Source organism: Panthera leo, chromosome B3 (assembly GCF_018350215.1).
Source record: "Panthera leo isolate Ple1 chromosome B3, P.leo_Ple1_pat1.1, whole genome shotgun sequence".
NCBI classification, from domain to species: Eukaryota; Metazoa; Chordata; class Mammalia; order Carnivora; family Felidae; genus Panthera; species Panthera leo.
Window position 1 is genome coordinate 57,986,637 of NC_056684.1, and position 27,058 is coordinate 58,013,694.

Below are 27,058 nucleotides of genomic sequence, written 5' to 3' on the forward strand. Positions count from 1 at the left end.
CTGAGCCAAAATCAAGAGTTAGATGCTTGACTTACTGAGCCACCCAGGTGGCCCCAGGTTAAAAAAAAAATTTTAAACTGACCTAAAAGATCCTATTAGCTGGAAATTTTCATTATTTACAGGCGATTCATGCAGGGATCCTTATGAAGCACTTCCTACCAAATTACTAAAATGTGTAGTTATTATTTCTATTCTCAGATAGTAAATAACTTTATGAAGTTGGGTTGTTTCACCCAGACTCTTTTCACAACACTTTCTATCACCTTTCTGAAAAGGATTCCATGAGTGGACCACTCATTTTGTGATACAATCTACAGAGAACATTAACAGAAAGATGACAGGAGGGGAAAGCAAAGGAGCGAAATGTTTAAAATAAGAAACATAAAGGGAGGTATACAGTGCTGTGAACAAAACGGTGCTGGATAAATGACATGGGATAGTTCAGAGACTTTTTTTTTTTTATTAAATGTGTAAAAAGTAGTCCTCATTGTACAAGTTCAAAATCAGACAAATGTACAAGGGTGTATAACTGGCATATTTATAAACTGTACCCACTCAAAAACTCACTGCAGACACAATCCATATTACATTCAATGTCTGCATCTTTACATATTACCTACTGCAAAGTAAATACAAAATTAACTCTTAACATTTTAGTTCAGTACACACGTGATATAGTTCAAAACAAAGGCAATTTTTTTCAACCAAACAACCAACCCAAGTACCAATTCATTATACTGTGCAAAAATACAGCAAGACTACTAGAAGGATTCCATTTAGGTTTAGTCAATAAGATATGTTTCTATGCTACTGAAATACAGCTCAAGTGTTAGATTGTAATTACCAACGTAACAGTACTTTTGATTTACAACTGACCTAAAAATAGTGGTTGCTAATATATGTCCTTGACATTTAAAAAAAAAAACTTCAAACCTTAAATACAATTCTAAAAGTATATGTGCCTTGTCACTCATTCAATAAACATGATTTATTTTAACACAGGTCGCAAAAAGTTCAATTAATTAACCAGAATTCTATATCTATCTCCTGCCTGCTATCTACTTCAGTCTTAAATCTGACTTCCTATCAAAAGCAGTTGAGAATTTATTTCATAAGATTAATCCCAAGAGTTATTGGGTAGCTTTTAAGCTATTTCATTTCTTATAAATATAAATCACTAGACATTATAGACCAGTGGTCCCCCGCATCAGAATTATGTGGGGAGCTCTTCAAAATTTGCATGGACCCCACCTCAGAACTAACGAGTAAGAATCTTCCAGAATGTCTGTTTTAAGTTCCCAGGTGACAGTGGCATACAGTCTAGTGTGGGAACCTCTGACCTAGACCACTGGACCAGTGGGTCTCAACTTTTAAGGTCCATCAGAATCATGTGGGGAAATTAAAAAAAAAAGACAAAACAAACAAACAGATTTGCTCCAGCAGATTGAGAGCGGTGTCCAGGAACCAGCATTTAATGCAGCTGGCCCATAAAACACTCTGAGAAACAGTGCACAGCCTTTACAGAGGAGTTCATTCACCAATTTAAGTGACATTGTCCCACAAGCGCTAATGAATCCTGCCCTAGGCAGTTTTAGCTAGTGTTTGAGGACAAATGTAGCCTTTTAAAATAAAATGTATTTATATTCTTAATATAAGGTCAAAGTCAAGTAAATTGTGAGATCATAATTCATTCATCAAAGAAGGGAACAGCTTCCCCAAAACTGTGTAAACCTTCAAACAGACCAGTTTTTAGCAATCAGCTTAAATCTAATGCCCTCTCCATCATTAATTAGCCTGATATGAGATCAGAGGTAGTGATTCCAGCTTACCAAAATGTAACAGAGACTATAAAAGATACACATTCTAAGCACACACCTTTATAGGTTCTGTACAGTCTCTATGTAATATAGATTGGAGACCAGTTGAATATTAAATAATACTAAAACAATTAGTAACATACTCTCAATTTTAGAAAATGAAACTTCCTAATATTTCCTCACATAAGTTCCTACTGAAACTACTAAGGGGGAAAATCTAGCAAATACTAAAGGTATCATGCTGTCTCTTGTGAAGAAGCTATTTGCTAATTTTCCACCATTCTTGTCATTATCTATAACATGGGTAGTGGGTAAAGATATCATTCTACCTTAAGAACTTTTTTTAAAGCACAGAAAAAGTAACTACATGTAAGGCCACACAGCAAATCAGTGGATGGACAGAGCTAGCGATGAGAACTTCCATTTGGAAAGCTGGACTCGTATCTTATCAATCTGGCAACTGTATCTCAGTGTGTGATGACTCTTACTAAGTATTCGAAATATTTCAGCATATTTGTGTGTGTGACAGCTCTACCACCCTTGCCAAACTTTAGAAGTAGAGAGAATCGACCCTGAACGCAGAGAATACGTAAAAACTAAAGAGCAACAACGCTAGGAAGCAGACAGAGCATACAGTTAGCAGAATCTATCTGGAATCTTGCCCATCGGTCCGACGTCTAAGATGCTATTATTTCCCGTTATGCATTTCTCCATCGTGTTCTTCACAAAGGCTTACACCACCTCTTCTCCACGGGCACATGTGCTTAACCGGTTGGCATTTCTTCTGAACCAAGCAACGATAAAGCAATTACCAAAAACCAGCACTATATTGCCAGAAAGGCAAGTCATAAAAGAAATGGAATCTTTTCAATCCACACTTCTCAAGACGCTAAAAAATACTAGTTTTTAATCACTTAGAGTCTGGACTATTAAAGCAATCAATCCATTTTCCCATTGATAAATGATGCAAAGCCAAAGTAAGGAATTTAAAAATGATGCAAAACAGAAGTTGAAAAATTACATTCAAAGACTCAAAGCGAGTGACATTTTGTCTTCTACTTGGGGCAAAAAGCTCCTTGATGGCGGAAATGAAGATCCGGAGACAGCACTCCCGGGAAAAGGACTGCAAACGTGAGCCGGGCCGGTGGTGTAAGGCACTACCTTCACTCCAGCCCACACCTGGGCTGCTCTGCATGCAAGTAACAGGGGGCAGGGGGAGGAAGAACACAGACACACTCAGCTTCTCAGGTCCTCTTTGCTGGTTTGGCAGTTAACTGCTTTTCTCTTTCAAATTCCTTCTCCCGTTGCTGCTCCCTTTCCAACTCTTCTTTTTGCCTCTTCTGTTGCAGTTTAAGTGCTCTTTTCTATGTCAAAAAAAATTTTAAACCAAGAGAACAATCAAGGCTTATCTGTTATGGCCTAATTTAAAAGTAGCAGTGCTTTGACTTGAGGTAATCCACAGGCATTACTAAATTTCATATTTAACTTTTAAGCCTGTTCTGGGTAATTTAAGGTCCCCCTTAACACACACACAAAATTGAATTTCTTACTCCAAACTCTTACTGACTGAGAACTGCTGTGACAATGAAAATATGAGCTCCTCAGCCCAGCTATTAGTAGAAAAGCCCAGAGTGGGGTTCAAAAGAATATGTTTTAAAGGAAAACAATGTACCATGAATTATGTTATTGCGTATGGGTACATAAGAAGTCAGAAAATGAATACTTGAAAAAACAATTAAACCTCCACTTCTATAAAGAATGTGAAACAATTTTCAACTCACTTTTAACTTCGATGTCTTTTCATGAAGCATCAGCATCTCTTTTCTTATATTCACCAACTTGGCATGATAGTGTTTAGCTTCAGTGAACTAAATATGGAAAAGGAAATGAAAAGTCAAGTTCAAATAGGCCAAAGTTTTTTTAAAAGGGGGAAAAAAAATAGACTGAAAGAGTAAGATGGATGAATAATAAATTACTGCTCACTCTGCCTAAATTGGCCAAATTTTTTAAAGCCTTAATTATCTCCACATTTTCATTCCAAAATTCAAATTTTATTTAAGCCTTTAGTAGGTATTTGATAACACTTGATTCAGTTCAAACTGATAAAAAAAAAAAAAAGTTACTAAACATAAAACAGACATTTATATTGTGTACAGGTAACACTGTGCTTTAAAAACATGCAATATAATCCTAAACTTTTAGTAAGACTATCCAATAATGCTATGAGTTTCATTTGAGAAAAAGTACAACACTCTACTGTCTTCACAAAGGAGAACAGGACAACTGAAGTGAAGTGTCCGCCCATCAGGAAAAACCAAGCTGTGGTCAGAGAATCCTGGGAGGACTGTGGATAAATCTGGTCATGTTCCTGGGGCTTCTAAAGCAAGACCAAGCAGAACAATCTCTGTAAGGACACTTGTCTTCCCAAGCCATGGTATGTATAGACTTTTCCATCTCAGCCAGGGATGGGAGAGAAAGAAAAAAACACCTCATTCTCAGGAGCCAAGGTTAACAGACAGAGACCAGGTAATAAGAGTGAGAGGAGTGTCAATAGAGAAATTAGCAGCCTTCATGTATCTACAAGTAAAGTCTTAGTCTGATGAGCTCTAGAGCTTCCAGACCCTCTCCCTCTCTCTCTGGGCCTCACAGTTTTCAGTTCCTGAATGATAATCTAACCACTTGGGCTGAGAGAGGAAAAAACAGGAAGACAGTTTCTGCCCCTTCAGACTGAAGCAACACTATTACATCTGCTTGGTTCATTCATTTATCATTCATTCACTCAGCAAATATTCGTTCTGCTGCAATATGAACTCAGTGGGGAAGACACAAGTAGGTCAGTGTAGCCTTGTCCACTTCCTTCACAAGTCAGAAAACTTTGTATTTACTACCCCAGGCTTCTGCCTAATGCAAGAGAAAACAGACTTGTTTTTGATTATAAAGGGAAAAATTAATGAGCCACACTTGTCCAACAGAAAGCTCATTTTTTGACATTCATATAAAAGTCTAAAAAATCATGCAAACCAAGCTACTGCTTCACGTTGAGGTGAAGAGAAAGGTAGCCACAAGTTCCTTATTTTTGTCAATTCCCTGTTTCTTAAAATAAAGAGTAGCAGTTCCTCTGATCAAAAATCTATAAAGCTTCTGATGAAACTAAACTACTGTCATATATACTGAAAGATATAAAGCGTCTATAAAGGATCCCCAAAGAGTCCATTTCAGTATTAATTTGTGATGGCATTATGAATGGGCCATACAATTAAACAAAATGCTGGTTTTAAAAAAGCCATGTAATTGATTAGGAAAGATGCACTTTCCTTAAGGGAAAACAGTACCCCAAAAGTTCCTTACTTTTAGTTCCCTTTTAGAAGTCTTTAACTATGAGCACATCTATTCCAGACTGTCACAAATAAGTTCCTTTTTCTACTATAGGCTCAACATCTGAAAGATAACAAGTCACGACAATAGAAGTTCTAGTAAAGTAAATCAAGGTTTCCCATTAAAGGACAAATTCTAAAATTTAAAAATTAGAGAAAATGGGTGCCTGGGTGACTCAGTCGGTTAAGTGTCCGGCTCCTGGTTTTGGCTCAGGTCATGATCTCACAGTTGTGGGTTCAAGCCTTGCATTGGGCTCCGTGCTGCTGGTGCAGAGCCTGCTTGGGATTCTCTCCCCCCGCCCCACCCTCAAAATAAATAAATAAACTTTTTAAAAAATGTTAAAAAAAAAATTAGAGGAAAAGATCCTAAACATACCTAACTACAACGTCGCACAGGAAAAACCTAGTTATTTCTAAGCCAAGATGTCATTAAGCTGTGTCAACTCACATCATACTTACCAAAGCATTAATATCCAACATAGAATGGCATTCTTTAAATTTTGAAATCTCTTGTTCCAGTGTGTCTAGTAATACAACTTGGTTCTGTCTGAAACAAAAGCACATAGCCAAAATAAACCATACATACTGTTAAGTGCTCGTTCATTAAAAAGGAATCACATTTGGGACGCCCGGGTGGCTAAGTCGGTTAAGCGTCCAACCTCGGCTCAGGTCATGATCTCACAGTTTGTGAGTTCGAGCCCCACGTTGTGCTCTGTGCTGACAGTGCAGAGCCTGGAGCCTGCTTCCAGTTCTATGTCTCCCTCTCTCTTTGCCCCTCCCCTGCCCCTGCTTGCTCTCTCTCTCTCTCTCTCAAAAATAAATAAACATTAAAAAAAATTTTTTTTTTAAAGAGGAATCACATTTCATCTTGGTTAATGTCAAAAGTAAAAATTCAGTTGAGGGGCACCTGGGTGGCTCAGTAGGTTAAGCGTCCGTCTTCAGCTCAGGTCACGATCTTGCAGTCCGTGAGTTCGAGCCCCACGTCGGGCTCTGGGCTGATGGCTCAGAGCCTGGAGCCTGCTTGATTCTGTGTCTCCCTCTCTCTCTGCCCCTCCCCCATTCATGCTCTGTCTCTCTCTGTCTCAAAAATAAATAAATTAAAAAAAAAAAAAAGCTGCTGAAGATTCAACTCAGTTTAAAAAAAAAAAAATTCAGTTGAAAATTTATTCACTCTCTTGGGGCGCCTGGGTGGCACAGTCGGTTAAGCGTCCGACTTCAGCCAGGTCACGATCTCACGGTCTGTGAGTTCGAGCCCCGCGTCAGGCTCTGGGCTGATGGCTCAGAGCCTGGAGCCTGTTTCCGATTCTGTGTCTCCCTCTCTCTCTGTCCCTCCCCCGTTCATGCTCTGTCTCTCTCTGTCCCACAAATAAAAATTAAAAAAAATAAAAATAAAAATAAAAAAAAAAAAAACGTTGAAAATTTATTCACTCTCCAAGGCTTATTTGGTCTAATAAAATCCTTTTCAAAAAAATATTCCACAGCCACATTCTGATAACTGTGTCTTTTATTCTTGCCTAAATGAGCAATAATTCTAATAATTAAATCTAACTGTAATGACTGAAATCATCAAATCATTTAAAATTATTATTTGTTACTTCTAACAAAAAAGTTTTTTATACCATCTTGCCCAAAAAACGTGATGTTTTATGTATATTAAACCTGCAACATTATCATAAAGGCAATGGGGAGCAACGACTTTTTTAAAGGTTTATTTCTTTTTGAGACAGAGTCCAGGAGCCAGGGAGGAACAGAGATAGGGAGATAGAGGATCCTAAGCAGACTACACGCCGGCAGCAGCGAGCTTGAGCTTGAACTCCTGAAACGTGACATTGTGACCTGAACTGAAGTCTGATGCTCAACTGCCTGAGCCACCCAGGTGCTCTGGGGAGCCATGACTTTTTAGATTAGAGTTGGGGAAAATGCAGTATCAAGTTATACTAAATCAGAAGAGGGTAGTAAGAAGATGAAAAAACAGGACCAGGAATCACAAGATGCCCCACCAATAACCAGTTGTATAATCTTGGAAATTTATTTTCCTGGGCCTGAATTTCTTTATTTATAAAGTGGGAAGCTCACACCAGGTAACTTCTAAGGTTCCTCATGAAAATTCTGATTCAAATCCTTTTATTGAGGAATAGAAGCCAACTTTCCTGATGTCCCTCTCCGGATCAACCAATGCCAGGCTCACGGGATAAGAAACACTGAGGGGCCACTGAATTAAACATTAAAACAATTTTTTTAAGGTTTATTTATTTATTTTGAGAGGGATAGAGTGCACATGGGTGCACAAGTTGGAGAGGGACACAGAGAGAGAGAGAGAGAGAGAGAGAGAGAGAGAATCCCAAGCAGCTCCATGCTGTCAGCGCAGAGCCCGACGCAGGGACTCAATCTCACAAACTGCGAGATCATGACCTGAGCTGACATCATGATGCTTAACTGACTGAGCCACCCAGGCGCCTCTAAACATTTTAAAGAATACTACAGGCAAAGCAAAATATGACGTGATTTGCTTGTGAAGCTACGCTAAACAGAGAACAATGATGAAAAAAATAGCAATGTAGAGAATGAAAAGCAGTTACAACATCTCCACCATCCAGCAGTAAGTTTGGCAAATCCCACAGGTCACAAGTTTGTCCCTTCAGCTCTGACTAGAGACCACAGAAAGTGAAATATGGAACAAATAAGAAGCAGCCAGCAAGTCAATGATCCCGCGTAAACAGGAAAGCACTGACACTGTTACAACTAGAAAACAGTAAAGAACAATCAATGAAACCAGAAGTTGGTTCTTCAAAATATCAATAAAATGGATAAACCTCTGGCCAGGCTCACAAAGAAAAAGAGAGAGGACACAAATTACTAACATGACTTATAGAAGAGAAACCATCACTGACTCCATGGACATTAAAGGGACCATAAAAGAATACCTCCAACAACTCTGTCCACAAATTGATATCTCAGATGGAAATAACTAATTCCTTGAAAGACACAAACTTCCAAAACTCACACAAGGAGACGCAGATCATCTAAGTAGGTCTACATTTGTTAAAGGAATTCAGTCAGTAAGTTATAACCTTCCAGAAATGAAAATGCCAGGACCAGATGGCTTCACACTTAATTTCTGCCAAATATTTAAGGAAGGAATGACGCAAATTCTCCACAATAGCTTCCAGCAAAGCCAAGGCAGAGGGAGCACTTCCTAACTCATTCTACGAGGCCAACATTACGTGAAAACCAAAACCAGATAAAGATATTACAAGAAAGGAAAACCATAGACCAGTATCTTTTTTTAAAGTAGGCTCTACATACAACACAGAACTCAAAGCAGGGCCTGAACTCACCACCCTGAGATAAAGACCTGAGCTGAGATCAAGAGTCAGACACTTAACTGACTGAGCCACCCAAGCATCTCTAGACCAGTATCTTTTATGAACAGAGATGGAAAAATCCTCCACAAAATATTAACAAAACAAATCCAACAATATATAAAAAGAATTATACACCACAATCAAATGAGATTTATTCCAAGTATTCAAAGCCGGTTCAACATTTGAAAATCAATCAGTGTGATCCAGCATATCAACTGACTAAAGAAGAAAAATCATTTGGTACTATTATATGATGCAGAAAAGACATTTGACAAAGTCCAACACCCATTCATGATTAAAAACTCTCAACAAACTAGAGAGAGGAACTTCCTCAACTTGATAAAGAACATTAAAAAAAAACTACAGCTAACATCACACTTGTGAGAAACTAACTAGACGCTTTCCCTTTATGATCAGGAGTAAGGAGAGGATGTCTGCTCCCTATTCCTATTCAACATCGTACTGGAAGCTCTAGCTAATGTAATGAGACAAGAAAAGGAAATAAAATGTATACAGACTGGAAAGGAAGAAATAAAACTGTCTTTGTTCACAGATGATTGCCCATGTGGAAAATCCCAAAGAATCAACAAAATATGTGAGTATAGCAAGGTTTCAGGAGGGTATCAGGTTAATGTATAAAAGTCAGCAGTGAATAATTAGAAAAATTAGAAAAATCAATACTTCATATGAAATACTTTGATATAAATCTAACAAAATATGTACAGGAGCTATAAGCAAAAACTATAAAACTCCAATGAAATAAATGTTAAAAGATCCAAGTAACAGATATTGCAAGTACATGGAATAAGAAACTCAATATTGTTATCCTCCCAATTCTTCCCAACTTGATCTATGGAATCTATGCAATCTCAATTTAAACCACACCAAGTTATTTTGGAGATATCAACAAACTGATCCTAAAATTCACATAGAAAGGCAAAGACCAAGAATAGCCAAAACACAATGAATAAGAACAAAGCTGGAAGACTTACACTACCCAATTTCAAGATTTACTGCAAAACTATAGAAATCAAAACAGCATGATACCGGTAAAACAGACACATCAATGCAACAGTATAGAAAGCTCTTAAATAGATCCACACAAATACAGTCAAGTCCTCTTTGACAAAAGAGCAAAGACAATGCAGTGGATTCAGGCTAGTCTTTTCAACAAATGCAAGCGAACAACTGGACACTGACGTGCAAAGAAATTAACCTAAACAAAGATCTTACAATTTCATAAGAATTAACTCAAAATGGACCATAGGTCTAAATATAAAAAGTAAAACCCTAAAACATCTAGAAGAAAACACAGGAAAAAATCTTAGGTGACCTTGATTCGGTGATGAATTTTTACATGAAATATCAAAATCATGATCCATGAAAAAAAAATTAAGTGGCTCAGTCTGGTTAAGTGTCTGAGTCTTGATTTAGGCTCAGGTCATGATCTCATGGTTTGTGGGATCAAGCCCCACGTCAGGCTCTGAGCTAACAGCACAGAGCCTGCTTGGGATATTCTCTCTCTCTCTCTCTCTCTCTCTCTCTCTCTCAAAAGAAATAAACATTAAAAAAAACAAAACAAAACTTTAAGAGGCACCTGGGAGGTCCAGTCGGTTAAGTGTCCAACTTTGGCTCAGGTCATAATCTCACAGTTCTTGAGTTCGAGCCGCATCATCGGCATCACGGCTGTCAGCCTGTCAGCACAGAGCCCCCTTCACATCCTATACCCCTCGCTCTGCCCCTCCCCCACTACTGCTCTCTCAAAAATAAACAAACATAAAAAAAAAAAACTTTAAAAAATTGGTAAGTCAGACTTTTAAAATTAAAAATTCTGCTCTGTAAAAGACACTCTTAAAAGTACAAAGACAACAGGGCGCCTGAGTGGCGCAGTCGGTTAAGCGTCCGACTTCAGCTCAGGTCACGATCTCGTGGTTTGTGAGTTCGAGCCCCACGTCGGGCTCTGGGCTGATGGCTCGGAGCCTGGAGCCTGTTTCTGATTCTGTGTCTCCCTCTCTCTCTGCCCCTCCCCCGTTCATGCTCTGTCTCTCTCTGTCCCAAAAATAAATAAAAAACGTTGAAAAAAAAAAATTTAAAAAAAAAAAAGTACGAAGACAAGCCACATGCTTGGAGAAAATATTTGTAAGACATATAAAGGATTTGTATCAAAGTATACAAAGAACACTTAAAACTCAACAGTAAGAAAATAAATAACCCAAGGCACCTGGGTGGGTCAGTCAGTTAAGCATTTGACTTCAGGTCAGGTCATGGCTCAGGTCATGGTCTCATGGTTCATGAGTTTGAGTCCTGAGTCAAGCTCTGCACTGACAGCCAGGGCCTGCTTCTGATCCTCTGTCTCCCTGTCTCTGCCCCTCCCCAACGCACACGTACATGCACATCCTCTCTCTCTCTCTCAAAAAATAAATAAACATTTTTAAAAAAGAAAATAAACAACCCAGTTAAAAAATAGGCAAAAGAGGGGCGGCTGGGTGGCTCAGTCAGTGAAGTGTCCGACTCTTGATTTCGGCTCAGGTCGTGATCTCAGTTTGTGATATCGAGCCCAGTATCAGGCTCCATGCTGACATTGCAAAGCCTGCTTAGGATTCTTTCTCTTCCTCTCTCTCTCTGCCCCTCCCCACCTCAAAATAAATAAATAAACTTAAAAAAACAAAAAACAAAAAACAGGCAAAAAGTCTGAATAAACATTTATTGTATAAGCATGAATTTGCCTGATCTTTGTCCCAGGTTCCTGGCATGTCTGTTCTAAGACTTCTGTAATTTCTCAAATGATAGAAGTATCTTCATTAGTCATGAACCCCTCTTCAAGCACACCAGAGTTTATGCTAATGAGGTGACATATGGTGGGCCCCTAGAGCTTCAGGATGGGGGCTGCTCATGCCAGAAAGATCAATCATGTGGTCACAGGGTTGGGGCTTTGAGCCATTCGATATCAGTCCATTCTCCAGAGAAGGGAGGTTGTAGGAGGGGGGCTGGAGAGTGAGTTCAATTACATAGCCAATGATTCAATCAGTTGTGCTCACAGAGTGAAGCAGCAATAAAAACTTTAAACACTGAGGCTCAGTAGAGCTTCCTGGTTGGTAAACACATCGATGTGCCAAGAAGGTAACATGCCCTAATTTCACTAGAAGAAGCCACAGAAGCTCTGTGGTGGATATACTCCCACACCTTCCCCTATGTGTCTCTTCATTTGGCTGGTCCTGATCTGTATTCTTTATAATAAAATGGTAATTAGGGGCGCCTGCGTGGCTCAGTCAGTTGAGTGTACAACTCTCAATTTCGGCTCAAGTCATGATCCCATGGTCATAGGATTGAGCCCTGCATTGGGCTCTGCACTGAGTGTGGAGCCTGCTTAAGATTCTCTCTCTCTCTCTCTCTCTCTCTCTCTCTCTCTCTCTCTCTCTCTCTCTCCCTCTGCCCCTCTCCCTGCTTACACACACTCTCTCTCTCTCTCTCTAAAAAAAAAAAAAAAAAAAAAAAAAAAAAGTAATAATAATAAAACAGTAATTGTAAGTACAGTGTTTTCATGATCCATAAGTCTAGACACTCTAGGAAATGGTTCCACAGAATATTTAGCTTCAATATCAGGTAGAAATGACTCGCCTTCCTGTCCCTTAAAAGTTTTGTATCATCTGTAGTAAATGTGCTGGGAGTGACCAGGCAGTATCAATGCAGTATCTGGGGGATGATCCTCTGAGAAAAAAGCTATTTCCTTGGACGGTCCAAGTGTGGCTTATCTCAAAAGGAACGCCACTAAGGCTACTTATGATTATACCTTGCCAGAGACTTTTAGGGCCTAAATCCCAGACTCCCTCTTTTCTTTCTTTCCAGGGGTTCTTAAAATGACAAATACATGTAAAAGAACATTCATAACCTTTCTTATATATAAAGTTAGTTTTGTTCCCGGTCTTCCCATTACTAGCTACAAAATAAACTTAACTTGTATCTACCACAACCTTCTCCTTCACCTCTGTGGGCCTGTTTCTGTAACTTAAAGTGGCTTAATGAAAATTAAACTGTTTCACAACAGTCAGGATGCCTGGCTCCATCCAGTACTCTTTCCCCTAAATCTTTATCAGCAGTAGGATTTGTAGACAGGGATGAAAGAGGCAGCTGCTTGAAAACACCTTTTTCCTTTCTCTGAAACGTGACTTTCCTTAACACTAAAGAGGTAAAATAACTGCTTACTCATCATATTCCATTATTAATTCTACCACTACCTGTGTAATCTTTTTCGGTTTACTTAACATTTCTGAACCTCGGTTTCCTCAACCGTAAACAGGAATAATATTAACACTTCAAAAGCAGGTGTCAGGATTGAGATATGGTATATAAAGTGCCAGGCAAGTAGAACATATAGCAATAAACAGTAGCTGATGTTACTATCATCGTCGTCGTCGTCTAGGTGCCTCAGAAGATAAGAGGGGTTATTTAAAACACTAAATCTTAGGGGCACCTGGGTGGCTCAGCCGGCTAAGCTTCTGACTTCAGCTCAGGTCATGATCTCACAGTTTGTGAGTTCGAGCCCTGTGTGGGGCTCTAGAGCCTGCTCTGGATTCTGTGTCTCCCTCTCTCCTTCTCTGCTCCTCCCCTGCTTGGGCTCTATCTCTCTCAAAAATAAATAAACATTAAAAAAAAAAATTTTTTAATAAAAATAAATTAATTAAATAAATAAATAAAACACTAAATTTTAGGGGCACCTGGGTGGCTCAGTCGGTTAAGCGTCCGGCTTCGGCTCAGGTCATGATCTCACGGCTTGTGAGTTCGAGCCCCGCGTCGGGCTCTGTGCTGACAGCTCAGAGCCTGGAGCCTGCTTCAGATTCTGGGTCTCCCTCTCTCTGTGCCCCTCCCCTGCTCACACTCCGTGTCTGTCTCTCAATAATAAATAAACGTTAAAAAAAAAATTTTTTTTAATAAAAAAAATAAACCACTACATTTTAGCCAATGTCATCAGTTAAACTCTGCAATTAAATTGTGGTTCCCAGCTTCCTTCCCAGCAAAACATATCCAGATATCTTTTGCTTGCAGAGTTTCTAATCCTTCAGTTGATCATACTTTTACTTCATTCAAACTCCCCTACAAAATCTTTATGACTTTTTTGCCACATGAATTGACCGGCTTTAAAATACAAGGCATACCACACACTTGGGATAAAAAATCTCATCGGAACCAGCAGAAAACCAAGGGTGCTGCCAACACCCTGACTACAGTAGTGTGCCACACATAGCAGAACACGGTACCACTTACATACTCATTTATCACCTCCAAATCCAAGGATTATAACATTACTTACTGGTATTTACAAAATGGACATCGTGGGTGATTGTTTCCCTCCTTTTGCACTAATACAGCCCTTTAAGGTAACTTTTCAAAGGGTAGGTCTTACAGCAGCAGCAGCTCACAGGCCAGTTTATGGCTGACCACCACAGAAAGAAATGATAGGCCAGCTTGGGCAACCATGCGAGGTCCTACCCAAGAGGAAGCAGAAGTTCGGTCCACTGTTTCCGAGTGGGAGCTGATAAAGTTAGTGTGTAGTTTTGCATACTGATCCTCCTCTACGAGTTCCGTTTTTCCTTATCCTGTTCTTCTCTTGGTGTATCCTCCAATCCTTTATTTAGCTGGTAGACCACCAGAAAAGAAATGGGTCCTCCCCAAAAAAGACACTTAAACATTTTTGGCAACTCATGTGAACCAGCGACTGAAAACACATCTGACTCCCACGGCAATTTTGCAACACTTCCAACAGGCAATATTTTCATAAAATGATGGTAAAACACCAAAACTAATCAAAGAGTCTAGATAAGATACAGGGGTGCTTCTTCTTCTTTTTTTTTTTTTCTTTCCTTTTGAGAGAGAGAGGACACAGTGAGTGTGAGGCAGAGAGAGAGAGGGAGAGAGAGAATCCCACAAGGAGGAGAGAGAGAGGGAGACAGAGAGACAGGAGAGGGGCTCACTTAAAGCAGGGCTCGTGCTCACCCGAAGCAGGGATCGTGCTCACCCAAAGCAGGGCTCGTGCTCACCCAAAGCAGGGCTGAAGTTCACCTGATGTGGGACTCGAACTCACAAACCTGTGAGATCATGACCTGAGCCAAAGTCAGATACTTAACTGACTGAGCCACCCAAGCACCCAGGGGTACTTCTTATGAGACCACACACTCTAGAAGTATTCATTTCACTTTTTACATTTAGGTTACTAAGTATTCCTTCACTCCCATTTGCTACCGCTAAAGACAGAAATACTCAACTGTATTCAATATTGCAAAATATTATACCTTAATAGAGCATACACTTATACATATACAGTAAACCATAACTATGCCAAAGGGGAAATGAGTGCAACCATGGTTTTTGTTAGCTCACGTGAGTTCCTGAAGAGCTTGTTTTGATCTCTGAAGGTCTGGCAGGTAGTGAGAAAGCAATCCTTCTGCCAGCTGCTCCACAGCTTTGTCTTCTACAGCCAAGTCCTCTAGTAACCCTTCATCTGGAGAAGTGTCACTTAAACCTGTCCCCAAAAGAAAATCAAATGTAGGAGTCTTTTAAATGGACACAGGGGTAAAAGAAGTAATAGTGAGGGAGGGGGCTGACAGTGAGATTCAGAGCACATACACACAGGACACTACAGGCATCCTTCCTTCCTTTTCTTTTATTTATTTTGAGAGAGAGAGAGAGAGAGAGAGAGAGAGAGAGAGAGAGAGAGAGAGAGAGAAAGAGAGAATGTACACACAAGTGGGAGAGGGCCAGAGAGAAAGGGAGAGAGAATCCCAAGGAGGCTCCATGTGGTCATCTTGGAACCCAAAACGGGGCTCAATATCACAAACCATGAGATCATGACCTGAGCCGAAATCGAGAATCAGACACTTAACTGATGGAGCCACCCAGGCACCCCCTTCCTTTTCTTTGAGCTTTACCTTCTGAGTGTCCTCTAATAAACAGGATATGTGCATTCAAAAAAATGTTTTTAAGCTACTAGTATAAGGTAAAGTCTGGATTAAAAGAACATTAACATATGCAAAACATATTCTATATGTTTATGTATTTTTCAGGGCAAGAGATGTATAGTTTTCAGTGGATTATTAAGAGTCTGAGGCCTAAAAGTAGGAAAAAGTCACTGAATGAAAGCAATAAATCCTTCCTTTCAAAACCATGCAGAAATTCTATATACATTCATATAAATGCAATGCCTAAAAAAATTTCTTTTTCAATTCAATGTAAGTAAAAATGTGGGTCAATATTTACTTTTCATAAAGCTTGATATACTATTTATATGTAAAAGGGAAGCTGTTTTATCATTGTTAGAAGAAGATTTTCAAAGGATTTCTCTTCTCTGGAGACTCAGCACCTTAATTTACCATAGAAAATAGTATATAATAATTGCATGTAAATCTAGACGTATGCCAGGAACTACGCTTCATGCTTTTCCTTTGAATAATAACAGTGTAAGCAGTTAGGCACTCAAAAACATCTAAAATGGGGGCGCCTGACTGGCTCAGTCAATGGAGCATGCAACTCTTTATCTCAGAGCTGTGAGATAAACATGAGCCCCACGTTGAGCAGAGAGATTACTTAAAAATAAAACCTGTACAAAAGATGTCTAAAATGAATAACCGTCAATCACTACTCCAACAAGAAAAGTACAAAACTATTTCTAAACATGGTTCGGTGAGTGGTTTTTAAGATTTTAGAATCACTGGCTTAAAATGAGGGAAAAAGGGGTGCCTGGGTGGCTTAGTCGGTTGAATGTCTGATTTCAGCTCAGGTCATGAACTCACGGTTCATGGGTTCGGGCCCTGCGTGGGGCTCTGTGCTGACAGCTCAGAGCCTGGAGCCTGCTTCAGATTCTGTGTCTCCCTCTCTCTCTGCCTCTCCCCCGTTCATGCTCTGTCTCTCTCTCTCAAAAATAAACAGTAAAAAAAATTTTTTTAATGCTATAAGAAAGTCAGATGGTCACATTACTAAAATTGTACTCTAAGAGCATTTTTAAACATTAAATTCTGAAACATCTCCATTTAATCATAATCTGGTAATACTCAGTAACATCAAATTAGATCATTATGTAAAATACATTTATCATGCCACATTCTTTATAGCTCACTTCCAAGTATAGTTTTTACCACAGATTTACATTTTAGCAAGATGGAGGAAAACAACATGCTGTCATATTCAAAGTAAGTTTTTATAGATAAAAAAGTAGTATGGTTTTTATTTTGATCTGAGAAATACATGAACAAATTTTGGAATTCTCTAAATCACAAGGCAATGTTCAAACGGACAAGAGCTAACTAGAAACTGAAGCACTCCACAAATGAAATAAAAATTTAACAGGAAAAAGCAGAGTATTTGCAAATATTGCCATTCATGTACCATCAGACGGGAAGTGAATAAAGAATATCTGAAAATTAATGTCATTGCTTAAGGCTTGATTACAGTAACAGTGCAAACAACAGCAACTCTCTTTAAGGAAATACAGAAAACAAGTATTACAGATAAACAGAAACACCCAAATAAGGATATCTCAACTTTAAGAACAACAGCTACGATGTCTCCCTTACAATATATAAACATTTAACTCACAGTCCTCCTCCTACTCTACCCCAATATTCTGGTTAATAATTGGAAGAGTCTGACTTACTCACGTCTCTACATACATTAAGTTACTAAGTTCAAGGTACTTTACTGTGGGAGATTAAAAGAAAGGGTCCTTACCCTACTCATACAAGAAACATTAGTTGCACACCTGTACTCCCTACTAGTTTCCAAGGTTACAAGAATAAATTAAGCAAGTCCCCCTCCCCCTGTACAAAGAGCTTGATACAGGGGAATCATAATGATAATATATGAGAAGGGGCATTAGAGAAACAGAAACTATTATGGAAACTCAGAGGGAAACATAAAAAAAAAAAAAAAAAAGGAGGCGTCTGGGTGGTTCAGTCAGTTGAGCAGCGTCTGACTTTTCAGTTCAGGGTCATGATCTCATGATCTCACAGTTCGTGAATTTGAGCACCATCTTGGGCTATCTTCTGTCTATGGTCGGCAGGGAGCCTGCTTTGCTCCAGATCCTCTGTCCCCCTCTTTCTCTCTGCCCCTCCCCCATGCTCTCTCTCAAAATAAATAAACATTTTTTTTAAAGTATTACTCATTGTAAAAGCTTAAAACACAGAAGGGGGAGGTAAAGGCTAATAGTAAAAATACTCTTTCTCAGCATACACTGGCTGGCTCAGTTGGTAGAGTATGCGACTTTTGATCTCGGGGTTACGAGTTTGAGCCCCACATTTGGTGCAGATTACTTAAAAATAAATAAAATCTTTTAAAAAAATACTCTTTCTAACTCCCTTAATGCAGTCACTCTGTAGTTTCCAATATAGCCTTCAAAAAAATTATCACTGCATACCTATGCAGAAGCCCTGTTTTAATCATAAATATTACTCATATTGTTCTGCAACTCTTAAATATACATCTTAGATATCTTTCCATATGAGCATATATGCATCTACTACATTGTTTTTAACAGAATAGAATTCTACTATATTTTAACTAGTTCCCTGCTATGGACTGAATGTGTCCCCCCTACATTATTTTGTAGCCCCAACCTCCAACATAAAGGTAGCTGGAGGTGGGACCTTTGGGAAGTAATTCAGTTTAGATGAGGTCATGAAGGTGGGGCCCCATGATGGGGTTGCATCCTTAAAAGATAAAGAGAAACCAAACTCTCTCCCTCTACCATGTGAGGTATCGGCAAGGCGAGAAGGCAGCTGTCTGCAAGATCAGAAGAGGACTCTTACCAGGAACCTAACTGGTCAGCACATAGATCCTGGACTTCGTAGAACTCCAGAACTTTGAGGAATAAATGTCTGTTGTTTAAGCCACCCGGCCTGTGGTACTTAGTTGTAGCAGCCCATGGAGACTAAGATACCTAAGGATAGGTATTTAGGTTATTTTCACTTTTTGCCATTTCAATGTTGCCAGGAGTTTCCTTGCTTGTCTTTGCGTATCTATGTCAATGTTTGTGTAGGATAAATTCTTAGAAGTTGAATCACGGGACAGAGTTTATGCATTTCTTAAACAGACACTGCAAAACTGCCTTCCTAAGAGATGGCACCAATTTACACTCCCAGAACAATCTTTGAGGGCCACTATTTCCAAATGGGTAAGAATTCTAAAAGAAGGAATAAGATATAGGTTAAAAAAAAAAAAAAAGGCATCATAAGGAAAGGTGGGACTATAGGATTGCTCTAGAAAGACAAGGTAGTTTGGGAGGGTCTGGAGCATAGGGCATACGCAAAAGTGAGCTACAAGACCATCTGGCCAGCCTATGAGGATCCCTGAGTGTCAAGCTAAGGGGTTTGCCCTTTTGCTTAGGAAGTAGTAAGGAGCCATTTTAAGGTTTCCCAGCAAGAAAATGACATGACTGGCGCTTTATCTTGGGGCAGTGGTATGACAACAGTGGGATACGTGCAATGGAAGCGTAAGAGACTGGGGGTGGATAGCCTTACAACTGCTCTTGGAAGAGTAAAACTAGAGACGAGATGGAAATTGCATAGCGGAATCCCCTAGACTAAAACAGAAATAGGAGGCAAGTGAGAAGAAAAGCAAGAGTGACCGTCAAAGTTTCAACTGTGGGTGACTTGGCACTAATGGAATCAGACATCTACTTTTATTCATGCACATGCCGTATGTGAGGCTGGTGCGAAACAACCATGTCAAAGTATCCAGCAAGCGAACGGAAAGGCAAACGGAGAAGGACCCAAGCTGCACATGCACAAGGAAGTCAGCTTATGCAAGTGTAAAGAGGGGGCGATCACTGGGGCGCCTGGCTGGCGCAGTCGGTTAAGCGTCCGACTTCGGCCAGGTCACGATCTCCCGGTCCGTGAGTTCGAGCCCCGCGTCAGGATCTGGGCTGATGGCTCGGAGCCTGGAGCCTGTTTCCGACTCTGTGTCTCCCTCTCTCTCTGCCCCTCCCCCGTTCATGCTCTGTCTCTCTGTGTCCCAAAAATAAATTAAAAAAAAAAAAAAAAAAAAAAAAAAGAAAAATGGAAAAAAGAAAAAAAAAGAGGGGGCGATCACTGAGGAAAAGCATGACCAAGAAAGGGCTGAAAGCACTATTTTTAAGTAACCCCTATATTCCTAGAACAGGAGGTAGAAACGACACATCGAAAGCCCTGTAGCCTTTCTTACGTGGGGTTCCTCATCTGAACCAGAGGACACAGAAACTGTTTTCATGCCCTGTCTTCTCAATTCTCCCGAGAATGGTAAACAGTACCATTCAGGATGCCTAGCAAGTCAATTCATTGCATGCAATGGATGTCTTAGGGTATTAGGGCTTAAATCTCTCTTGGAACTCGGGTTGAGAAAACCGCTGGAGGAATGACAGTAAGTAAAACATTTCAGGAGTGAGTAGTCAATAATACTTGAATACATCAATTCTCTGAATTACAAACCGATCAACTTTCTGACAAATTCATCTTCAACCACTAACAATGTGCTGGAGTCAACACACAGTCACAGAATGACCTCACCATCAATCGCCACCCAAACACTGCCTCCCCTCCAAACTTCGTTTCCCACTCATTCAGCTGGGCACCGGGGCCGGCGCGGTTCCCCACTTCCGCACGGGGGCCAGAGCCTCGGGACCAAGCTGCTCTCTCCCGCGGAGCGGCCGGAGTCCCGGCCGCCCGCCCCGCCCAGTAGCACGTACCCGGCGTCGGCTCCCCGGCCCCCAGGCCGTGGGGTGGCCCTGCCAGGACCCCGTCCGGGGACGTCGGCCCAGGAACACTCATGTCCTTCCCGCTGGGAACAGGGAAGGGGCGGTTGTGCAAACGGTCAGAGGCAGTAAGGGGGCACCCCACGCGTCCAGCGCCCAGCCGGACAGAAGCGGCGGTCGCACCCGGAAATGACGGAAGCGGAAGACGGTGTGACCGCCCGTCCACCGCCTCCTTTCTTGCCTCCGCCTCCACCTTCCGCCTCCACCTTCCACCTCCCGGACTACTACCCCCCAGCGCTCCTGGGACTTCGCGCTCACGTCATGGAAGGGTGGAGGGCGTGGCGTCAGTAGAGTTAGCTGTGCGGGACTTCCTGCGACTGATTGTCCGGGAGAGGGTGGAGAGGGCGCTCCCTGGTGGGTTGCGATTGTGTTGAGTGTGACCATGCAGAGTCGGGCTTTGTTCACCGAAGCCAGGCACAGCTTTTCAGTTTCTTGTCCATATTAAGAAAACACCTTAAAAACAAGGACTGCGTTCTTTCCCTTCGGTTTGGACTATTAATTTAAAAAAAAAAAAAAATATATATATATATATATATATATATATATATATATATATATATATATATACCCGTGTTTAGCTTTTTGAGCTTTAGCCTTACTAACGGGATTTGCTAGGATTCCAGTCTCCCCTTGTTGATTGTAGGTGAATGATTTTAAGGCCTGGGTTGCAGTATCTACTGGACAAATTAAGCCCCATTACCGGAAACTGCCCATGCAGCGATCCTGTGGGAGGTTGTAATGATTTTGATGAAAAACTTAGAAATGGGCAGATGCAGGGGCGCCTGGGTGGCTCAGTCGGTTAAGTGTCGGACTTCTGTTCAGGTCGATCTCACCGGTCCTGAGTTCAAGCCTGTGTCAGCTGTGCTGACAGCTCAGAGCCTGGAGCCTGCTTCAGATTCTGTGTCTGGGTGTCTCTCTGCCCCTCCCCTGCTTGTTCTCTCTCTCTCTCTCTCTCTCTCTCTCTCTCTCTCTCTCTCTCAAAAACAAATAACCATTAAAAAAAATGTTTAAAGAAATGGGCAGATGCGGCTTCAGACCAAATAAAAACAACATCAGTTATTCCCTCCCTTAGACTCTCTCACCTTGAGTGGAATAATGGCTTCCTAATGTTGCACTCCAAAATTGCCTGTTCAGTGTATTACAGGGCAGCCAAAGCTGTCTTCAAAACAATGAGGATTTATGTCAAGCCTCAGAAACATGAACCTGTTCTTCATTGTCCTATATCAGTGCATTCACACCCTTTTGGCCTCCTTTCCTTTAAAGATTAGCTAGTTCCTTACTATCTGTGGTAAGCAGAATAATGTACCCCCCCCCCCAAAAAAAAGGTGTCCAGGGTCTTAACCCCCAGAACCTGTGAATATGTTAAACTTCACCCACAGAGTAATTAAGGTTGCTAGTCACTTGACTCTAAAATAGATTATCCTGGATTAAGTGGGCCAAGTTCAATCAATCAATCAAATGCCTTCAAAACTGGAAAAGGGAGGCAGAAGAGGAGAGTAGAGAGGGAGATGTGACTATGAAGAATCGTTAGAAAGGCTTTGAGAATACAGGAAGAGAACCACTCGCCATGTGTGTGGTGACCTCTAGAAGCTAGAAAAAACAAGTGGATTCACCCTTAGAGCTTCTAGAATGAAACTTAGCCCTGCTGACATCTTAATTTTATCCCAATGAGACCTGTGTTAAGACTTCTGACCTATAGAACTATAAGAAAATAAATTTATAATGTTTGTGGTAATTTGTTACCACGGCAATAAAGTAATGCACTACTCTTCAAACATCCTTTGTTGCATCCCAGCATACTACTAAAACTATGCCCTTTAATGTCTATGGTATTCTTACTCATGCTTCAGAATATTCTATTCTTTTCAAAGTCCTACTCATCTTCCAAGGCTTGACCAAAATAATACCTTTAATTTAAAATGATTCACAATCCCACCTACCCTTTCAACTTTCAGAAATTGTAGTAATAAACTTTCTCAACTACAAAGCATCCTCCTGCTGTTTAGCACTTAATCCATTCTTGTATTAGTTATTTCCCTTGACTTCCTTTATTTGATTTTAAACTCCAGACAGAAACTCTTATTCACAGAGAGCCATAATGGGTTCTCAATAAATATTTGATGAATGAATGAAGTATTGATTCTCCAGAGCCAAATTCCAAATACCTATAATCTCCAAAGTCTGAATCACGCAGGATGGCCTTTTACAAGCTGCCTGGTAACCCTAGTTATTTGTTAGTATTATCCCAACTAGATATCAAAGCTTTTTAGAATAGATCTGTGTCCTATGTGTTGTCTGTAACCTCTTTACCTCTTATGGCAAATGCACAGTATTAAACATATTACTTGGATTTTAAAATACTGGTTATTTGAATTTAATAGGATGAAATTAGACTGTCACACCCTGCCTATTTTTATCATCTTGTCCTCTCTTCTATTTTGCTTTCAGCAAAAATTCATAAATAAAATAATAAAGGAAATCATTAAAAAAGAAGTAAAAATTCTTGTTCCTGTCTACCAAGAATTTATATTCTACCACTTATATGTAGTAGAATTAGAGAACATGACAGTATAAAATGATAAATTATGTGGAACAGACCTAGAGGATTGTAAAAGGTGTAATGATGTAATATTAGTTTCCTGTTGAGCTATAACAAATCACCACAAACTTGGTAGCTTAAAACAACACAAATTCATTATCTGACAGTTCTGGAGGTCAGAAGTCAAAAATCAGTCTCAGTGGGCCAAAATCAAGGTGTTGACAGGACTGGTTACTCTGGAGGCTCTGAAGAAGGAATCTGTTTCCTTGCCTTTTGCAGCTTCTAGAGACAGCCCACATTACTTGACTCCTGGCCCCGTATCCCATTGCCTTTTCTCCCTCTATTACCATTGTAGCATCACCTCTCCTACTCCGATCCTCTGGGCCCCCTCTTACAAGAACACTTGTGCTTACATTAATCCCACCTACATAACCCAGGATCATTTCTCCATCTCAAGGTCCTTAATTTAACCCACATCTGCCAAGTACTTTTTGCCATGTAAGGTAACATTCACAGATTCTGGGGAATTGAAAGTGGACATGTTTAGGGGCAGGGGCCATTATTCAGCCAACCACAATTGCACAATTGGGAAGTAACTGGAGAAAATGTTTAAAAACTTAATAGAGGAAATGAACTTAAGCCAAACCTTGGAGGTCAGGTCAAATGTAATATGCAGAGAAAAAATAGTAAAGCCTTCCAACAGGGGGGGAAAAAAAACCAACACACACCACCACAAGTAGCAAAACAGTACTTCAGACTCAAGGACCTCAAAATGGTGCCTTTTGGAGAGACAAAACCAAAACAGATTCAACAGTTAAAAGGTGTTCTATAGTCTTTTCGGCCAAAACAACTTAAGACAAAAGATAACACAAAGTATAGTCACATAGCTCTGAAGAAGTTAGTCCAAAGAAACGATGTCCAGAAAGAGTTAAACACTGAATTTACTCATAGCAAAAGGAAAATAAGTCTACTGGTCCTTGAAACCAAAAAGAGAAGGAGCAAGTGTAATGTAATAAATATGCCAAAACTATTTATTCACCTCAATTTTGTGGTTTACCTTAAATTTCCCTATATCCTTTATTTGTGCTAACTGAAAATGAGTAGGTATGTAGGAGGGGCTTTAAGTAAGGGGAAAAAATGTTAATACATGAAGATTTTCTCTTCCTTTTATTGATCAGGATGTCCTACATTTAGAATGTGCTAAGATTTGATAAATCTACTCCCAGTTTGACCTACTTCTCTCACAGGATTTGCTTCATCCTTCCCCTTTATTTTTTTCCATCCTTTTCCAAAAACAGAAGAAAGAATGGGGAGGAGGGGACAAAAGATTTGAGTGAAAAAGATGTAGGAACCAGGGCCTGCAGAGAAAAGGGATGGAAAAGGGGAAGATAAACAGGAGAAAGACATTACAGCCCACGACCTTAAGCTTCTAGTGCATTAAAGTGTTGTGAATTTTGGGGTGCCTGGATGGCTCACTCAGTTGAGCATCTGGCTTCGGCTCAGGTCATGATCTCATGGTTTGTGAGTTCGAGCTCTGCATTGGGCTCTGTGCTGATAGCTCAGAACCTGGAGCCTGTTTCAGATTCTGTGTCTCCTCTCTCTGCTCCTCCCCTGCTCATGCTCTCTCTCTCAAAAATAAATAAACATAAAAAAAAATTTTTTTTAAAGTGCTGCGAATTTGAACACATTTATATAGGGTATGTGCTCACAAAATAATAAAAAAGAAAAACACGGGGTGGGAGCAGCTGGGTGGCTCAGTCGATTAAGCATCTGACTTCAGCTCAGGTCACAATCTCACAGTCATGAGTTTAAGGCCCCCATTGGACTCTCTGCGGTCAGGACAAAGCCTGTTTTGGATCCTCTGTCCCCCTCTCTGCCCCTTCCCCACTTGTCCTCTAAATAAGTAATCAAACAAACTTTAAAAAAGGAAAGAAGGGGGGCACCTGGATGGCCCAGTTGGTAGAGCATGCAACTCTCGATCTCAGGGTTGTGAGTTCAAGCCCCATGTTGGGTGTAGAGATTACTTAAAAATAAAGAAAATCTTTTAGAAAAATTAAAAAAGGAAGAAAGAACTGAAGATAGGAAATCAGAGAAGTTGGGGTACTAAGAGAAAACAGTCTACCATTTTACCTATGGTTAACCAGTCTAAAAGGATTGCTCAAGCAATTTTAACCACTTTTCTCTAATACATTTACATGAAAAATATTCTTTTACATTTGCAAACTGCTAAAATAATTCCATTCAATGCAATGCTCCTGCACTTTCCATCATTCTGTGAGAATTAATAAAGGATAACTTCACTATAGTAGAGTCAGGAGGCTAGAAAGGGAAACAGTATCACAGTACCACTCAATTACAGGAAAAATTACCAATTATAGACCCCAGCAGAAGAATCTTCAACAGGCAGAATCATCTTACACCCCCCAACAGAGAAAGATGTATATTGCATCTCCTATAAGAACTCAACCACCCTTGCAATTCAGCCAGTGTGAAACTCATCACACACTGAACTTTTGCTTTCCTTCAATGGACTTTCATTCAAAACAACTCCATCCAACTTCCTTCTTCTTCTCATAAGATAACATTCTTCTCCCTCATTGGATTTGCCTATGGTCTTGCTGAAGCTTATATGCCTTGAATTGCAATTCTTTGTCATTTCTACATAAACCCATTTTTGTTGGTAAAATAACTGACAGTTTTATTTTTAAGGTTAACAATTCCTTCCTTGTGCTATGTAGAAAAAAACATATTTTGGGGTGCCTAACTGGCTCAGTCAGTTAAGCATCCGACTCTTGATTTCGGCTCAGGTCATAATCTCACGGTCTTTGAACCTGCTTAAGATTCTCTCTCTCCCTCTCCTCAGACCCTCCCCTGCTCACACACATACATGCTCTCTCTCAAAAAAATCAAAACATATTTTCACATGGATTATTTCACCAACACATTCTCTCTCTTTTTAAGATTTTACTTTTTCAAGTAATCTCTACACCCAACAAGGGGCTCGAACTTACAACCCTGAGATCAAGAGTCGCATGCTCTACTGACTGAGCCAGCCAGGCACCCCTCACATTTTCTTAACCTTGCCACCAAAAGGTTTGTAAAATATATGCAGAGGTCAAAGCAATGGCTTTTGAAATGTTTTAAATAGACCACTTTTTATTTTTATTATTTTTTAAGGTTTTATTTTTAAGTAATCTCTGCACCCACCGTGGGGCTCGAATTCACAACCCTAAGATCAAGAGTTGCACACTCCACCAACAGAGCCAGCCAGGTACCCCTAGACTATTTTTAGAGCAATTTTAGGTTCATAGCAAAATTAAGAGTAGAAAGGGGGCGTCTGGGTGGCTCAGTCAATTAAGCATCTGACTTTACTCAGGTCATGATCTCATGGTTCATGAATTCAAGCCCCACATTGGGCTCTGTGCTGACAGCTCAGAGCCTGGAGCCTGCTTCAGATTCTGTGTCTCCCTCTCTCTCTGTCCCTCCCATGCTTGCACTCCGTCTGTCTCTCTCTCTCTCTCTCTCAAAAATAAATAAACATTTAAAAAAATGAATCTCAGGGCACCTGGGTGGCTCAGTTGGTTAGGCTTCTGACTTTGGCCTAGGTCATGATTTTGTCCTTCCTGAGTTGGAGCCCCGCATGGGGCTCTGTGCTGACACTCAGAGCCTGGAGCCTGTTTCAGATTCTGTGTCTCCCTCTCTCTCTCTCTGCCCCTCCCCTGTTTGCTGTCTCTCTCAAAAATAAAAATAGACATTAAAAAAAATGAATCTCGTTTAAAAAAAAATTAAGAGTGTAGAGATTTCTTATGTCCCTCTTACCCACCCCCCCAATAGTTTTCATTAAGGCTTACTCTTCATGTTGCATGTTCTATGGGAGTGCACAAATTACAATGACCTGTATCCTTCACTATTAGTATCATACCGAGTTAGTTTAACTGCCCTAAAAATCCTCTGTGCACTGCCTGTTCATCCATCCCCCTAGTCCCTGGCAATCACTGATCTTTTCACTCCATGGTTTGCTTTTTTCAGAATGTTCATATATTTGGAATCATACAGTGTGTAGCATTTTCAGATTGGCTTTTTTCACTCAGTAATATGCATTTAAGGTTCTTCCATGCCTTTTTGTGGCTTGGTGACTCATTTCTTTTTGGCAGAGAGGAATATTCCACCGTCTAGTTGTGTTGTGAAAA

At 40.2% G+C, this 27,058-nt stretch overlaps 1 protein-coding gene across 8 annotated transcripts in view; it reads right to left on the reverse strand.

Annotated features, from left to right (window-relative positions):
* BLOC1S6 (biogenesis of lysosomal organelles complex 1 subunit 6) overlaps positions 1 to 27,058 on the reverse strand; it is a 136,370-nt gene that overhangs the window by 7,101 nt on the left and 102,211 nt on the right. For 2 of the 8 annotated variants that reach the window (XM_042942137.1, XM_042942135.1), the window contains exons 1-4: positions 20,264 to 20,580; positions 14,932 to 15,073; positions 5,651 to 5,738; positions 3,599 to 3,685 (exon numbers count right to left, since the gene is read on the reverse strand). In XM_042942137.1, coding sequence (XP_042798071.1) covers positions 3,599 to 3,685; positions 5,651 to 5,738; positions 14,932 to 15,073; positions 20,264 to 20,345 — 399 coding nt within the window. In that variant the 5' untranslated portion in view covers positions 20,346 to 20,580. The other 6 variants (XM_042942134.1, XR_006203588.1, XR_006203590.1 and 3 more) reach the window with 6 other exon arrangements.